Source organism: Telopea speciosissima, chromosome 9 (genome assembly GCF_018873765.1).
Source record: "Telopea speciosissima isolate NSW1024214 ecotype Mountain lineage chromosome 9, Tspe_v1, whole genome shotgun sequence".
NCBI classification, from domain to species: Eukaryota; Viridiplantae; Streptophyta; class Magnoliopsida; order Proteales; family Proteaceae; genus Telopea; species Telopea speciosissima.
In genome coordinates, this window is record NC_057924.1 from 54,166,869 (window position 1) to 54,184,209 (window position 17,341).

At 38.1% G+C, this 17,341-nt stretch overlaps 3 protein-coding genes across 3 annotated transcripts; all 3 read left to right on the forward strand.

Annotated features, from left to right (window-relative positions):
- Nucleotides 1-1,665: 1,665 nt before the first annotated feature.
- LOC122639100 (toll/interleukin-1 receptor-like protein) lies at nt 1,666-3,104 on the forward strand. Its single transcript, XM_043831934.1, has 2 exons — nt 1,666-2,207; nt 2,975-3,104. The coding sequence occupies exons 1-2, from the start codon at nt 1,708-1,710 to the stop codon at nt 3,102-3,104; spliced, it is 630 nt and encodes a 209-aa protein (XP_043687869.1). The 5' UTR covers nt 1,666-1,707.
- Nucleotides 3,105-3,119: 15 nt separating this feature from the next.
- On the forward strand, nt 3,120-6,704 carry LOC122639101 (disease resistance protein RUN1-like). Its single transcript, XM_043831935.1, has 4 exons — nt 3,120-4,081; nt 4,728-4,865; nt 5,072-5,674; nt 5,952-6,704. Exons 1-4 carry the CDS (start codon nt 3,257-3,259, stop codon nt 6,702-6,704), a joined length of 2,319 nt encoding a protein of 772 aa, XP_043687870.1. The 5' UTR covers nt 3,120-3,256.
- A 1,155-nt stretch (nt 6,705-7,859) lies between these two features.
- Nucleotides 7,860-8,459, forward strand: LOC122639102. The gene has a single exon (XM_043831937.1). The coding sequence runs from the start codon at nt 7,860-7,862 to the stop codon at nt 8,457-8,459; it is 600 nt and encodes a 199-aa protein (XP_043687872.1).
- The last annotated feature ends 8,882 nt before the right edge of the window (nt 8,460-17,341 follow it).

The window sequence follows — 17,341 nt, forward strand, 5'->3', positions numbered from 1 at the left end:
TTGCAGCTCGGCCGGTCCTGAGTTGTAAGTTTACATCTCTATAGGCATCTCTTTATTATTTTTTTCTTTTTTCCACTATTACTTTTTGCCCGTAAAATGTGCATTTTTTGCTGAGTTTGTTTTTGTGATCTGCTGATTGGAGGATTTTTTTAGTTTTCACTATTTATCATTTTTATTACTGTTCTTTTCATTTGAATAAGGTTGGACTCTGTAATTGGCTATTGATGTTTTAATTTTGGTTGAGTTTGATACAGGGCGCTTTCACTATCTGGGTTTTGTAATTTGCAGTTTGATTTTGTCGTGTGTTGTAGCCATTTTTTTCCTAATTTTTTTGGAGGATGAGATTTGGTAACATTGTATCGCTTTCGATTGATTTTCACTCTTGAACAATAGAAGGGTTTTGTTTCTATCTTTGACGTAATTTTATTAAATCTGATTTGGGTTTAAGTTGTTGGGTTGTGGGAAGCAGGGGGTGGGGTTAGGGAATGGAACAGAAGGAGGGTGGAGCGAAGTGGTGGGGTTGGGTTAGAAGGAGGAGGAGGGGGGGAGGTGGGGGGTGGGGGACTGATGTGGGTACCGTTAGTTTTAAAATTAAAATTAACTATTTACAACGGTAAAATTAAAAAAATATTTTAAAATTTTTTTTTTGAGTAATCTGGATTAATTGAAATCCGATTTAGGTTTAGATACCCCAATCGTAATATATGAAACATCAGGTATTTAAGCTACAATTTGTCATACGTTAGATGCCCTAAGTGCGCATCTGCAAAGCTATATTTTTTATTATTTTTCTCTTATATCCTAAATTTGTGAATCTCATATAAATGATAATTTTTGTCTAAACAACCACAAGTAGTATGAAACATGGTTGGGCTACACCACAAGGCCAAAGCGGGAAAATCTTGTTATGATCAGGGTTGGTGAAAAAAATGTTATAAGTTTATAACACATATTTCTTTCACACGTCAAAACAATAACAACTCTTGAAAACAATACAATGGCAAATTACTCTTAAATAATTTTGAATATCCTCTTAGTGGAAAGGTTACTGCATTGTATATAGTGTACGATCGTGCTTTCAATCGTTGGATGGGCACAACGTGTATGATACACGACCCCTCACCCCATCCAATGATTTGGTGCACGACAATGCCAATCAAAAGAAGATTATATGTTCTAAATATACCTATAGACATTTCATTCAAATAATCCATTTTTAAAACTAATATAGGCTAAGTATAAGATAGTGATAGTAATTACGCCTTTGATATAAGAAACGGTAGAAATTAATTGATCAGATTAAACCAATCAAATATTATTAGGAATTAAAAATTAGAGGAAGCAACTCGAAAAATGAGTCGTGCAAGGCAGGCAGTTGGGTCGTCTCCTTGGAAATTAATTAATCAGATTAAACCAATTAAATATTATTAAGAATTAAAAATTAGAGAAAGCAACTCGAAAAGAAAAGTGAGTGGTGCAAGGCAGGCAGTTGGGTCGTCTCCTTGGGAGAAAGTCATCTCACGGATCGGACAGAAATTAATTTCTAGAGGAAGCCGAGAGAGTCTTCTTGAATCCTTGCCTTAACCCCCTTCTGCTACTGGTACAGTTTATTAGCCTTTGCGGTTTGCACATTCAAGCAGAGAGAATACATAGGAAGAAAGATCTTTTCCACATCTCTGCAACTTCAACTATTGCAACTACAGCTTCATGGCGGACCTGACCGAGGCATCCTCCTCTGCCTCTTTATCTGGTTCTTCTAATTTCGAAGTGTTTCTCAACTTCAGGGGTGAAGACACTCGCAATAACTTCACTGGTTTCCTTCACAAAGCTCTGAAGAACAGAGGAATAAATGTCTTTTTCGATAGTGAAAAATTATGGACCGGAGAAGCTATTGGCCCAGCCCTCCTTAGAGCAATCGAGGGGTCCAAAATCTCAATCCCTATCTTCTCCAAAGGCTACGCCTCTAGCAAATGGTGCCTCCTTGAACTTTCTAAGATTCTTCATTGCCACAAATCCAATGGTCAAATGGTCCTGCCCATATTCTTTGATGTTGAGCCCTCGCATGTTCGGAATCAAACTGGAAGTTTTGAGGGACCCTTTCGGAAGCATAAGAAGAATTTTAAGCCCGATGTCATTGAGAGTTGGAGGGAAGCTTTGAGAGAGGTAGGGAATCTAAAGGGATGGGTTCTCAAGGAAGGCGTTAATGGGTGAGTTTCAATTCCACAAACTTGTACTGAAGGTAGTCTCATATTATTTCACACATTAAAATTTTTTTCCCCTTTTCTTTGGATGTATAAACAAGATTTTTTTTTTTTTTTCTTTTCTACCCATAATATTTAGAATGGATTTTGCTAACCATGGAAATGGAACTTTCAAATCAAAACTTGCAGTGTAAAGAGCAAATAATTACAAGAAGGAAATATCTCTACTTGTCTAATAGACATGGAAAATTTGGTGTATTGTTTGATTAGGGGTATCCTTTTGATGGAACATATTCATGATTTGGTTCATCATCAATGGCTGACCATGTTTCAGACCCTTCCCTTTGTATCTCAATTGATTCAAGCTTTTTTTCAAGAAATAGGAATTTTCAAACCCATTTTGACATACTACTTGGGATTTTCTACATTTTTTGAAGCCCAAGGTGGTTAGCTTAATACCTCTAAGTAACTTAGTATTGGAATAAACTGGTAAATTAGATTGTCTTGATATTGCTCTGTCATCACTCTAATGATATTTACATTTATGTTATAGTTGCAAACATATAACCAAAATCAAAAGCCACCACACTCCTAATTTGTATACAAGGATGCATTTTCCAATTTGTACTCAGTAAAAATTTTTTGTTAGTGTTTATTTCTAACTGCTTTCCATTCCTTCAAAAACTGTAAATTTATTTTGTTCTCATTTTACAAGGTATTTTCATCACATTAGTTGTTGGTTTGATTTTACTTTTGATATGAAATGATTGCAGGGATCAAGCAGAGCTAGTTGAATTAGTTGTCAAAAGGGTTCTCAATGATTTGATCAGTACCACCCACTTGGCAGAATGTAAATACAACATTGGAATAGATTCCCACGTAAATGAATTATTATTTTATTAAATACTGATTCCAATGATGTTCAGTTCGTGGGAATCTGTGGTTTCGGGGGTATTGGGAACACAACTATTGCTAAGGCTGTGTATAATCGCATCCTTTTGACCTTCAATAACCATAGTTTTCTTTCAAACGTTAGAGAACGAGCAACGCAATGCATGGGTCTAGCATCTTTGCAGAAGCAACTTCTTGAAGATATTCTCAAAACAAAAATTGACATAGTTGATTATCACAGAGGAAAAAAATTGATAGAGCAGAGACTTTGTAAAGAAAATATTCTTCTTGTTCTTGATGATGTGGACAATCAAGAACAGATAGATGCTTTGGCTGCTGAACTCAATTGGTTTGGTCAAGGAAGTAGAGTCATAATAACATCTAGGGACGAACATATTCTGAATATGGCTAAAGTTAATAAAGATAAAATCTACTGGCCTCAAGTGCTGGACCATAAGGAATCTCTTCAGCTATTTAGTTTGCATGCCTTTTCAATGGACCAGCCTCCTAAAGATTATGTGCAATTTTCACATGATGCGGCATGCTATTCGGGCGGATTGCCTTTGACTCTAGAGGTACTGGGGTCTTACCTATCAGACATAAGAAGCAAAAAAGTGTGGAAAAGTACATTACAAAAGTTGAAAGAAATTCCTCATGAAAAAGTCCAGAGAAGATTGAAGCTAAGCTATGATAATCTAGAAGACGATTATCAAAAAGCCATATTTCTCGATGCTGCATGTTTTTTCATTGGATGGGAGAAAGAAACCGTAATTACTTTATGGGAAGCTTGTGGATATCATCCTGAATCAGCAATACACAGGCTAATTAAAAGGTCCTTTCTAAAATTTGAAGGCTCCTACTTGAGGATGCATGATCAAATTCGAGACATGGGAAGGGACATTGTCTTGGAAGAAAATCTTATGGAGCCGGGTAAGCGTAGTAGGTTATGGTCTCATGGCCAAATCCTGGAAGTATTAGAAGGACATAAGGTAAAACCAAAGCACATGCCTCTCTCTCTCTCTCTCCCTCCCTCCACACACACACACACACACACACACACACACACACATATATATATATATATATATATATATATATATATATAACTTAGTTTGTGTGTGTGTGAGCTTATAATCTAGTTTTTAGAGACGTTATCATAAAAAGTTCATGGAATTATACAAATTGCTTGGAATCAAGTACAATAAATATATTCGGTGGGACATGCTGGGAAGACCTTGTTATAGATTTTCTGAATCAATAGAACGGGTCTCTTTCTTTTGTTAGTTTTCTCTTTTGCTGATGGCAATGCCGAAGATGAAAGAGTGGACTATTTTAGTTAGTGCTGCTTTTTTGTTTTTTGTTTCATCTAGGAATGTCTGAACGTTAATTGTGTGTATTCTTCTCCTATTCTAATATATTCTTGCTGAACTTATGCAAAAAAGTACAATAAACATATAGTGCATTGAGTAACGCTTTTACATTTTAAAATTCTTTTTGCCGGTGATTTAGGTGCATTGCATTGCCTTTTCTATGACATTCCAAATACCATGGGATTCACCCTAATGACTTCCCATTATTTATTTTGGCTTATAGTGTCCGCCAAATTCTGTTTACTTTGCTTATTTTCTATTGTAGGGAACTGATATGATAAAAGGCATAATCCTTCCATCTGATTTATCGAGGGTTTCTCTAGATAGTAAACACTTTGAGATGATGTCCAATCTAAGATTTCTCGACATTAGTTCAGCAAACTTTATGGGAAATTTGGCTCAGGTGGATGGGCTGTCCTTGGGGTATTCTACCAGCCAGTTTTTATCATGACAGACTAGTTTATCTTGACCTTTCGTGGAGCCGTATTAGACAAGCTTGGAATAGCAGGCCTCAAGATGAAAATGAGGTATACTATTTGACCTTTTCTTTTCTAATTTAATTATTAAGTTTTATGGGAAGTGTTGTAATGTTAACTTTTTGTTTGCCAGCGGTTCCAAAATTTGAAAGTTCTTGATCTTAGTGAGTGTAGATATCTATCTAAGTCCCCAGACTTTTCATGGTTTCCTTACTTGGAGCAATTAGATCTTGGAAACTGTGATTCCTTGGATAAATTAGACGAGTCCATTGGGCAGTTGAGTCAGCTCAAAAATCTTATTCTTAAGAACTGTTGGCAAATAAAAGAGTTGCCTATGTCCATTGGTGATCTAAAATTTTTGGTTGAGCTCCAATTGAGTGCTTCAGGAATTAAGAAATTGCCCGATCATGTTGGACTATTAGAGAAGCTTGAGGTACTAGATGCTAAGGATTGCCATGAACTAGTGAAGCTACCAAGATCAATGGGGAGAATGAGGTGTTTGCGTATCATTAACCTGAGAGGAACTGGTGTTGCTGCATTTCCTGATGATTTTTCAATCCTTTCGAATTTAGTGGAGTTGAAAATTTCTCCAAGGCCGACGACTTCACACATAAGCACGAGAGTAATGCAATTATCGCAATCCAAAGATTTCTTTAATATTCCTAGGGAGTTGGCATACCTCCCAGAACTTCCCTCAAGTTTAGTTGAACTTCATTGTGAAGAATGTTCTTGTTTGGTATGACTACCGGATTTGTCAAGGCTTAAAAATTTGAAGACATTACATCTTGAGGGTTGCGTAAACCTAGGGGAGATTAGTGGCCTACATGGAACAGAATCCTTGGAAGAATTGGATGCACGAAGATGCTTTAACTCAACACGTCCCCGAAGGAAGATATATGGCCAGGTATTTTCACCATCTTGTTTTCCCCTACACTTGGTAATGATTAGAAACTGCCAATTAATTTATTGCTTTGATTATTGACAGCTCCTTTCTTTCCTACTCTGATTTTCAGGGAACACTTTTACCCAACAGGTTACCGAGAACTAGATATTCCTTCACTACTGATGACCGGATCTATAATAGGGAATCAATTCTGTGCATTGTTTTGGAACTCTTCTCAGAAACCACCCTCTATTTACATATTTCAGCTTCTATCTACCAAAAAGGTAAAACAACCAGGTGTTTTCATACACTAAGAATTGAGGATGTCGAGGTTTCTGCTGATCGAGATATAATCTACATTCACCATTTCAAAGGCTTTGATTGGTTTGGGATTCCGTTGCAAGGAAAAGATGGTATTGAGATTTTAGATATTAGTACACATGGCGCTATAGTGAAATACTGGGAGATCTTGTTCAAGAACAAAGAACATTCAAGTGCCATGATGGTTGCAGAATTCTTCAATTGGTCATATGTCAATGATAACAATGGAGTACATTTTCATATACAGAGCTTAACAAGTTGCTTACGACCTGAGGTTGAAGGATCAAATTCTGTTTCTATAGAATCAGAGGAGGAAGAGGGAGAGTTGAAGAGGGCTAGTGACTGCAAGGGAGCTTTTGTTGATGGTTCCAACCAGCACGCACTAGACCAACCATCACATGTTCAGGAAAAGGGAATCCCTCTGGAAATACCAGAGAATAAGAAGAGGAGAGGAATTACCAACAGTAGATTTCTTGAGTCGTCTAAGATTCAACACTGTTTCGGATGTATGGGAGGAAAAGGGAGAGATGTTGAGGCCCAGCAAGAGAGCTCGTCTTTTTGACGACAATGATGAGGCAGCAGGACCTTCTCTTAGATTGATTTTTAACACTCTTTGTCACATTGAAAGCTGTTTGGGATCGTTTCTGTAACTGTTTCACTAGAGAGTTTGTATGATGATCGAGCCTCTTTTTCTCTTCTACCTAGTCCCTCTTTGTATGGCCTTAATTAGTTCAATTTTTTCAGTTAACAGTGGTTATAGTGGTTTTATTTTTCTAGTGATAATTAAAGGTGGGGGCATTAAGATGGTAGTAGAAATTCGAAAAGCTTTGAGTTCAAATGCATTGTGTTGAAACTTACCAAAGGATAATTAAATAATCATTTATCTGAAGGCTTAAATATTGCGGTACGCCCTTATAGAGAGAAAGATCACGATATACCTTTCTTTCTCGGTTATGATCACATATGATATGGATCAAGCTTACTATGGAAACTCAATCAAGTCTGCTATGGAATCTCAATCGGTTGGGCATCTCTTATAGGTATATATGGTTGATTAGCTTACCATTCATATCTTTGTATCACCCAGTATTGGGTTACCATATTCTTGTACAATCCATTATTGGGTTACCATACTTCTCATCACATGTGCACTCTTGTATAAATATTGTCCTCTTGGACTAGAATGAATTAAGGATACACATTCCAACTATTATAGTATCAGAGCCACAAGTGCTCCAATGAGCCACACTTGAAATTTTTTTTTTTTTTTTTTTTGTCACTCCTTTTCTCAATTGCAATGGCCGGAGAAAACACTAATGAAACTGGCGGTGGTAGCACTATTTTGGCCGCCCAAGAACAGCCCAACCCTCTTCCCCTCTCTACCACAGTCTCTCCTCCGTCTCTTAATCATGCCCATCATTACATATCTCTAAAGCTCACCTCTAAAAACTATATGTTTTGGCAAACTCAGGTCGAGCCCTTCTTGGATGGGCAAAATCTTTTTTAGCATATTGATGGGTCTACCCCTTGTTCGATTGATCCTATAGAGGTTGCTGCCTGGCGACGTCAGGACTCACTTATGCGTAGTATGCTTGTTGCCTCACTGTCCGAGGAGGTACTTCCACTGGATGTTTGCAAGCGAACCAGCAGAGAAATTTGGGAGACCCTATAGATTGCTTTCTCCTCTCCCTCTGAGAGCCGTTTAATGGCACTAAATATGGCACTTACAGACCTTGAACAAAAATCTGATGAAACCGTCTCTGTGTTCCTCCAGCGTGCCAAATCTGTTGCTGATGAACTCGTGGCTGCGGGTCATCCCCTTCGTCCTGGAGCTTTCAACCTTCATGTATACCGTGGGCTGAAACCAGAATTCAAGTCCATGGTGTCGTCCTTGCTTACTAGAACCGATCCAATCGAGTATGATGATCTCCATGCCATGTTACTGAGCCATGAATTCTTACATGGCACATCTCTGAAGAAACTTACCATCACTGAGCCGGCTGCTCCTGGAACCCAAATATCTACGAATAATGTTCAAAGATCTTCTTCTACCACTCCTTCGGCTTCCTCTCCACCAAGCCGTGGTGGTAGGGGTGGTTGGTGGGGTAGTGGTGGTCGAAGTGCTGGTCTTGGCCGTGGCTCCCCTATGGGCTGTGGTCGATTCTGGTGCTCAATTTGCTGGCGTACGAACCACTCCACTGATAGATGCTTCTATCGCCAACAGAACCCTTCACCTTATCACTTTCCACCACCAACCCCGACAGCTCATTACTCTCCAAGCTTTCACAGAAGCAGACTGGGCTGGAGATGGGTTTGACCGCAAATCTACTGGGGGCTTCGCAATTTTTCTCGGCCCAAATCTCATATCCTGGGTGTCATGAAAACAAAGAACTGTGGCCCGGTCCTCCACTGAGGCCGAATATAAAGCCTTGGCTGATGCCTCAGCCGAGTTGGTGTGGTTAGAATCGCTTCTTAAAGAACTCGACCAGCCTACTTCTAGTCCACCAATCTTATGGTGCGACAACCTCGGGGCCATGTACTTGTCAGCGAATCCTGTGCTCCATGCACGTACCAAGCACGTCGAGGTGGACTTCCATTTTGTACGCTATCGTGTGGCCAAGAAACAGCTCCAGGTCCAATATATATCTTCTCAAGATCAACTGGCTCACACCCTACCGTTGGCCACATTCCAGATTTGAGACACTAAGGGACAAGCTGAAGATTCAGCCTCCCGATTCTCCACGTTGAGGGGGTGTATAGAGAGAAAGATCACGATATACCTTCCTTTCTCGGTTATGATCACATGTGATATGGATCAACCTTACTATGGAAACTCAATCAAGTCTGCTATGGAATCTCAATCGGCTGGGCATCTCTTGTAGATATATATGGTTGATTAGCTTACCATTCATATCTTTGTATCACCCAATATTGGGTTACCATATTCTTGTACAACCCAATATTGGGTTACCATACTTCTCATCACATGTACACTCTTGTATAAATATTGTCCTCTTGAACTAGAATGAATTAAGGATACACATTCCAACTATTAGCCCTTAAAAATAAGTTGGGAGAGCATTCCTATGGTTATAACCGTAGATTTAACCCCATTGACTATTTGCCGTTGAATTGCTTTAGTCTTACTTTACCTAAAACAGACTAGGACGGTGATTTCTCTCCCCCTCCTCGCCTTTGCATCCCCGCTGCACCCTTTTCTCTCCCTCCATCACTTCTGTACTCTCTCTCCCCCTCCTGGCCTCTGCAGCCCGCTCCCCGCTTTCTCTCTCTCCTCCCCTTGCCTCTACATCCCCTCCTAGCTCCACTTCTCTGTATCTCCCTCCCACCCTTCTGTACCAAAAATCAATTGTAACTCCAATGGTAAATCCATCACCAAAACCGAAAAAATAGAGAAATCCATCTCTAATCTCCTTCAGAGAAAGTCAGAGGGAGGAAACAAACAGAAACCCACATTTTCTTGATCTACAATGTGTATCACTTGTTATCGTCTCCTAACAAAACTGAAATTGTAAAAAAACTACATTCACTCTCAACCCTGCACCCTCTCTCTCTCTCGTCCTAGCTTTTACATCCCCCTCCCTACCTCCCCTCTGCATCTTCGTCGAGCACGGCGCCCAAACAAGATGAGTTGCAGCCAAAGCCGTAACCGCCTCTCTACATTTTTTCCTGTTTGGATAAGCATACCAGCCGGTGACTGCGGCAATGGATGGTTCTAATTAGTTTAATGTCAGATCTGGTTATAATAAATAAACGCATGAACAAGCTCACAGAACGCACGTTCCGCTACCACCCACCCTTTTCTAAATATTTTATGATAAATATATACTCATACCCTACTAATGATCTAATGTTAAGCACAAGAAAATTTTATAAAATGAGTTAAGTAATTATATTCATTTACCATTTTATTTTGTAAATCCTGCTTTAATTTTTCTTTGAAAAATAGTTTATTTTTATAAAAGTATGATAGTACAAAAGGAGCCATGAAAACCAAAAATGACAAGAAATCTTAAGGCTTAGTCTGGTTGCAAGGGAAAAAGGGAAGAGAAGTGAAATTTTCATACTTAAAAAAAGAACTTTTTTTAATTATTACCCCATGTGATACCATGTGACAATATATCTAACTCTAAATCATTTCATATTTGATTATTAAACTTCACTTTACTTTACATCTATTTCCCTTTGGTTTAAAATGTAAAATAAATATTACATGTAAAATGTACCTTTACTAGGTATGGTAAGAAATTTAAATAGTTTATACAATCACATGGGGTAATGATTACAAAAATTTCCGTTTTAGGTTTGAAAAATTTCCCTTCCCTTCCCTTTAATTCCCCTTGCAACCAAACTGAGCCTAAATTAAAAACTTGGTGCTGTATTTCACTATTTTCAATTTAACAATCTTTGAACAAAAAAACACATTTTTCTGGTGCAACCTAAGCCCACCACTTCACACCACCCTCCCCGTCTCCCTCTCACTCTGTTCCTTTCCTAACTCCCACCCCCTGGTTTTCCACAACCCTTTTTTTTTTTTTTTTTGCGTTTAAATTTAATTTTAATTTTGTTAAAATAATTTTTTTGGTTGGTCTGAGAATTTCGAACGCCTTCCGATTCTCTCACTCGCTTTCAAGACCCATTTTGCAGCTCGGCCGGTGCTGAGTTGTAAAATTACATCTCTATAGGCATCTCTTTAAATTTTTTTTTTCTTTTTGCCTGTAAAATGTGCATTTTTTGCTGAGTTTGTTTTTCGATCTACTGATTGGAGGATTTTTTTAGTTTTCACTATTTTTCATTTTTATTATTGTTCTTTTCATTTGAATAAGGTTGGACTCTATAATTGGCTATTGATGTTTTAATTTTGGTTGGCTTTGATACAGGGCGCTTTCACTATCTGGGTTTTGTAATTTGCAGTTTGATTTTGGATTTAAATTGTTGGGGTTGTGGGGAAGCAGGGGGTGGGAGTTAGGGGAAAGGAACAGAAGGAGGGTGGAGCGAAGTGGTGGGGTTGCGTTGTAAGGGGATAGGGGTGGGTTGGGTTGCAGCAGGTAGTGGGGGATGGTGGGGTTGCAAGAGAAAGGAGGAGGGGGGGTACTGTTAGTTTTTTTATATTTAAAATTAAATTAAATATAAAAATCTCTCGCAATGCACTTGAAATTACCCACTTGCTCTTTGCCGATGACACACTTCTTTTCTGCCGTGCTACTTTAGAGGATGTTCACACTTTAAAGGCCATTTTATGCCTCTTTGAGTCCCTCTCTGGTCAACAACTTGATCCTTCCAAAAGTGGCATTTTCTTCAGTTCAAATACATCTCAACATCTGAGACGTGGCATTTGTCAGTTTCTGGAAATTGGTGATATGCGGCCTGAATCCAAATACCATGGCACCCCTCTATTCCCCTGCCGATCTAAGTCCAAAAGTCTTGCACCCATCCTCCATCGTGTTAAAGGGAAATTGTCAGATTGGAGGTGCAACCTTCTTTCTCAGGCAGGCAGATTAACACTCATCAAATCGGTCCTTCACTCCATTCCCACTTACCAAATGTCCTATTTCCTCTTTCCCAAATCTGTTTGCTCCCAACTTGACTCCCTCAGTTCTGCCTTCTGGAATGGTAAACTTGTGGGTACTAAAACTCCACCCATGATATCTTGGAGTTCGATTTGTCAACATAAAAAATCTAGAGGCCTTAGGGCTCGGTCACATTGGGATCACAATAGAGCTCTTATTTTGAAGTTAACTTGGCGCTTGGTTTCTGAACCACATTCCTTATGGGCCACCATCCTCAAAGCAAAGTACTTCCCACACTCTTCTCTTCTAAATCCACTTGCTAATTTTAGAAGAGGATCCTAGACTTGGAATAGCATTTTACAAATGCTACCTCTGTTTAGGAAATTGGTCCGCTGGCACATGGGGGATGGTTCCTATATCTATCTTTGGAACGACCCTTGGATCCCCTCTACCACCTTTACATCCCTAAATCAATTTATGCAGCCCATACCACTTTATCATACTGTCTCGGATTTAATATCTCACCGATCTTGGAATATTCCTCTTATTTCCTCTATTTTTCCGTAGCAAATCTGCGACTCAATTTTAAAAATTCATATTTCTTCTCATCCCCATGCGGATCATCTATGTTCTCCCATTTCTAAAACCGGGAAGTTAACCACTAAACGAGTTGCAACCTTTCTTACCCAAACCAATCATGGTACTCCCATTCAGGGTCAACCTCATCCCACTTGGGCTCTGATTTGGAAACTTAAACTCCCCCCCAAGTTTCAGATTTTCCTTTGGAGAACCCTCCATGATGGTCTCCCTACCAAGTCCAAGTTATTTTGGCATGCCCTGGACAACAATCTCTATGTTTTGTGTCAGGAAGAAACTGAAACCCCTTGGCACCTTTTCCTCTCTCGTGGTTTCTCTAAACGAATCTGGGCGGCTGGTCCTCTTGGAATCCGAACTGAACATGTTACTGGAATCTCTTTAATTGATGGGTTCTCTAGTCTTTTAAATGCGATTGGAGGGAGTAAGGACACACAAAACAGAATTTTAAGTATTATTGGTACTACCCTTTACTTCATTTGGATTCAGAGGAATCAAGTTCTGTTTTCCAAAAAACCTATCAACCCCCATCTAATTTTATCTAATATCCATCGTTGGGTAGCGGATTTAAACCTTTATGTGACTGATGAGGGACACATACCCCTCAGTCCTCCTGACACAGCTTAGCCTCAACCCTTACCTCTCTCCTATTACTTGGACTTAGACACCAAGGGTTCATGTCTTATTTTATCTGATGGCAGTTTTTGTCACTCATCCTCATGTGGTGGTTGGGGTTTTTTTAATTATTTATAACAATACAATTCTGGCATCGGCAATAGATTGTGGCTATGTAGGCACAGCACAAGAAATGGAGCTACGAGGAGTCCAAGTAGGGATCGAAATGTCACTTTCATTGGGCTACTAAAAAGTAACTATTTGGACAGATTCACAGCAAATTCAGGATTGGGTTACTGCTAAAGAACTTTTCCCTTGGCCTTGGAAATATTTTTCACTTTTGTTCGATATCTCCCAATTCCTCTCTTCCTTTTGGTCTGTAAATATTTTAAAACAACCTAGACCACTGATACAGCCTGTGGATAACTTAGCTAGACATGCTAGGATTACTCAGTCCTCAACTGACTGCTTGGATATTCTTGTTAATATTATGTTTAATTAAATTTTCTTTTCTTCACCAAAAAAAAAAAAAGAGAGAGAGAGAAGGGGTGAGAGGGTCGAGAGGGTGAGAAGTGGGGAAAATAATATTTAAATATAAAAATGAAAATAAATAAAAGAATATCGATAATTTATGAAAATGCAAAATAAAAGACAAAAAGATTACTAAAGAAAATATGGTATTTAAATAAAAAAAAAGAATAAAATGGTCAAGTGAAAAAATAGCCATAAAACATGAGTTTGTGTACTTATATAATAGTATGATATGATATGATATATATATATATATATATATATATATATATAGTTTGTGCACTTATATAATAGTATGATATGATATGATATGATATATATATATATATATCTTACCCCAAAAGTCAATCAATTTTTATACATTCATATCAAAAGAAGTGAATTTCACCGAAACTTTCAAACTGATAGTTGATGATGTGGATAACAAATCAATGAATGTCAATGGAACTACTACACGATTTACACATTTAACTTTGTCAATCTATAAATTTTCAAGACTTATTTTAGGTTGTTAATACTTCATTTTCAATTATATATAATTGGAGTCCATTCATCAATTCACAAGGTCGTATCGGAATACCATCCACTAGATAAGTAGTATCCAAATTCTCATTTACATTCTAAACGAAAGTTCCCGTCATAGAATAAATTCCTCATAAGAAAAAAAAAGAGGTGTGTATCATGACAAGCTTAAATTTCCTTTTAAGGATGATGACCTAAGGTGATTGGTGACTTCTTTGTAGCCTATATAAAACCCTATAAGTTCATATTGAATCTATACTAAATTTTGTGAGAGATAGAGAGAGAGAGAGAGAGAGAGAGAGAGAGAGAAATGGTTAGGGTTATTGATGGTGTTAGAGATGGTTTAGCGAGTGGTGGTTTAGCCAATAGCGGTGGCGTCTTCTTGCTTTGTGTAGTGGTTGTCTCTCTCTTGATGATTTCTATGGTACTATTTGGTTGTGGAGATAACTCAAATAGACACAAGAAGCGTCATAAGCACCGTCATGACATCGGCAACAATGGTGGCCACCACCTCCACGGCGGTGTCGGCCACCACCATGTTGGTGTTGACCACCACCATGTTGGTGTTGGCCACCATCACCACCACCACCACCATGGCGGTGGTGGTGGCGGATGTGGAGGAGGCGGCGGCGGAGGTGGGGGTGGTTTCTGACGTCGTTTTCTCTTTTAGAAGATTTCTTGGAGTAAAAACAAACTTTGAAGTTGAATTCTTTGCTATTATTCATGGTTTGGAGTTAGCTAAAGACCTTGGCTATCAGAAGATTTGGGTGGAGTGTGACTCAGTCTCAGTTGTCATTTTACTGTCGTCGAATGTTGTTCCATGGTCTATTTGTCAAGCTTGATTGGTTATGCAGTCTTTCATGTCTTCTATCGAATGAAAAGTCTTCCACTATTTTAGAGAAGCCAATCCCCTTGCAGATTTTTTAGCTAGATCAATTGTAAGTTTGGAAGTTTTTTCATCTATGGTGCCCCTATCCCCCTCTATGCGGGACGAATTGTTGACGGATGCTCAGTATCGTCCCAGATATTGTATGTTATGATGGGGTTTCTGTTTATTTTCCCTTAATGTTGTGTGCTTTCACCTCCTACTGATGACTTTGTCATAGGTGGTATGGGTCAGTCTTGATTTTTGTTGGTGTATCGGTTTCAATATAGGTAATATTTTTTCATTTTATTTTTCATTTGATCTTTTAGCAAAAAAAAAATGAAAAGCAAGTGATGTCATCTTCCATAAATTGTCTTCTTATAAAACATTTTGTGATACCTAAAACTCGAAGTATCGTTTGAGGTAGTTTCAACGTTTCTCCACCAGAAGATTGTTTCCTTTTGACATTTTAGCTTGAGAACTTGTATTTCTTTTCTATTGTCAAACCTTACTTGTGCTTGTACCATGAAATTCCATTCATTTTAATTTTCATGGTTTACTTCTTCTTCATCTTCCTCATCCTTCTACTCATTCAGGTAAAGCTCTTACCGCTAAACTAAAACTAATTGACAGTAATGAGAGTGCAACTTTATTTTCATACGCAGAGTGGGTGATTAGTCCCAGAATCGCAAGGTAATGCTGATTTTCTGTGCCCAACAATCTCCCCTCAGTGTTTCCAAAATCACTGAAACCTGTGATCTTGGCTCTGATACTAATTATTGGTCTTTCAGATAAAGCGTTTATGATAATATTAAAATCAATTAATGGTAGTAAGAGCGCAACTTTATTTTCTCATGCAGGGTAAGCGGTTAGTTTCAGGTTCCTGAGGAGATGCTGAACTTTTAGGCCCAACAATGAATATCATGATCATGCAATTTTTCTCTTGGTAAATATTGAAGTCATGAGATTCTTGATGGTGGAAAATTACGAGAGCCAATTGACTGTCGGAAAATAATTTTTTTTCTTGCATTCTATTTGACCAAAGTTAATGATATCGTCCCTGAATGTTCTTATGACACACGAGAAAAAGTATTTTTTTCCTTTAAAAGAGGGGAACGGGGTGGAATTGGCATTGGTAATAGTAAAAAACATGAGGGATTGGATTAAAAGCAAACAATTAGGAATTTTTTTAATATTATATTGACCAATGACCGACAAAAAGATGAATTTCCACCAATGTTTGAAATGATTGTGTATTTTGGAAACTAAGATTTAAAAAAAAAAAAAGGTAAGAAAACTTACAATGATGTAAAAATATTCTCCAACATTAAAATGCGGATAAGAAAATTGGAAATAAACATCAAAATAATAATATAGAAAATGTACTCTGTTTTTGGAACGAAATGCACAAGAATAAATATTCCTAGCACTGGGTGATAATTTTGCAGGAAAAAGATGGGCATGCCACAAGGGTGTTCAACATGTATCATTCTTTCTCTTCTCTCTTTGAAAAAGATTCGCTTTCCCTCTTATATTCAGCCATGTGATTGGTGCATATTGCTTGCTTATCGATAGCCGAAGGCATATCCAACTCTTCTTTATTTTATTTTTTTCTTTGTTGAGACAGTCCATTCTGATTTGGCTTTTAAAGCTATTCCTGTTTCCTCACATCTCCAAATCACATAGAAATCCACAATATCTTATTGTTAATAGATTAGGGTGATTATTGTTACCCCATATAATTCTCTTTCACCACATTCAAAGTTAAATATCAAGGAAACCACATTCAGGTGATGCTGTTCTTCAATGGGTATCGTTGATATGGTGTATTTGAAAGGTCCGCAATAATTATATCTTTAATCATTCTAACTTAACCTTAACATTTCTCTTTCAGTTTTTTTACCGTATTGTTGAAGAAGCTAGGATTGGCCTTAGTAGCAATAAGGTCTCATTTAAATTTTCTGCTGCTGTCTCTTCAATCTCCTCTCGGATTCCAGCCGGGCATTTTGTTATCCATGTCGATGGCGCATGGAAGAAAAACTGCTTGAATGGAGGGCGTGGAGTTGTGATCCAAGATCATGAAAAAGTTTTTTTTTGCAGTAAAGTGCAAGTTTAGGTGCAGTTTTTCTCCAGCAGCTATGGAGGCGGAAGTCATACGAGATGGCCTAATTTTGGCTAGAAGCTTAAATCTTCATCATATCCTTATTCTCTCTGACTCTATGAGTGACATTGCTTGTGTAAATAGATCTGCAGCAGCGCCAGATTGGGCAGTGCGCTCGATTGTTGATGACATTGAATCTCTATACTCCTCTTTTGATAGTGTTTCTTTTCAGTACATTCCTAGGACTATAAATAGGAAAGCCCATATTCTAGCTAAAGGGACTGCACTTTTGAAGCTTTCTAAGGTGTGGTGATTGCATCCACCTCCTTTTTTTTGTAAATCCTTCTTTACTGAATGATAACTTTGTAGATTCTTCTCTTTTTCTATAGATCTTGCTTGGTGGAGGCATTACTCCACCTTCTCTTAACCAAAACAAAATTGCA

What these genes read in the sequence shown, in the direction of transcription:
- LOC122639101 (XM_043831935.1), top strand. Translation starts at nt 3,257, where the DNA reads ATGGGTCTAGCATCTTTGCAGAAGCAACTTCTTGAAGATATTCTCAAA. An exon ending in AAGTATTAGAAGGACATAAG is followed by an intron (nt 4,082 to 4,727) that starts GTAAAACCAAAG and finishes TTTCTATTGTAG; the next exon opens with GGAACTGATATGATAAAAGG. An exon ending in GTGAAGAATGTTCTTGTTTG is followed by an intron (nt 5,675 to 5,951) that starts GTATGACTACCG and finishes TCTGATTTTCAG; the next exon opens with GGAACACTTTTACCCAACAG.
- LOC122639100 (XM_043831934.1), top strand. Translation starts at nt 1,708, where the DNA reads ATGGCGGACCTGACCGAGGCATCCTCCTCTGCCTCTTTATCTGGTTCT. An exon ending in CTCAAGGAAGGCGTTAATGG is followed by an intron (nt 2,208 to 2,974) that starts GTGAGTTTCAAT and finishes AAATGATTGCAG; the next exon opens with GGATCAAGCAGAGCTAGTTG.
- LOC122639102 (XM_043831937.1), top strand. Translation starts at nt 7,860, where the DNA reads ATGGCACTTACAGACCTTGAACAAAAATCTGATGAAACCGTCTCTGTG.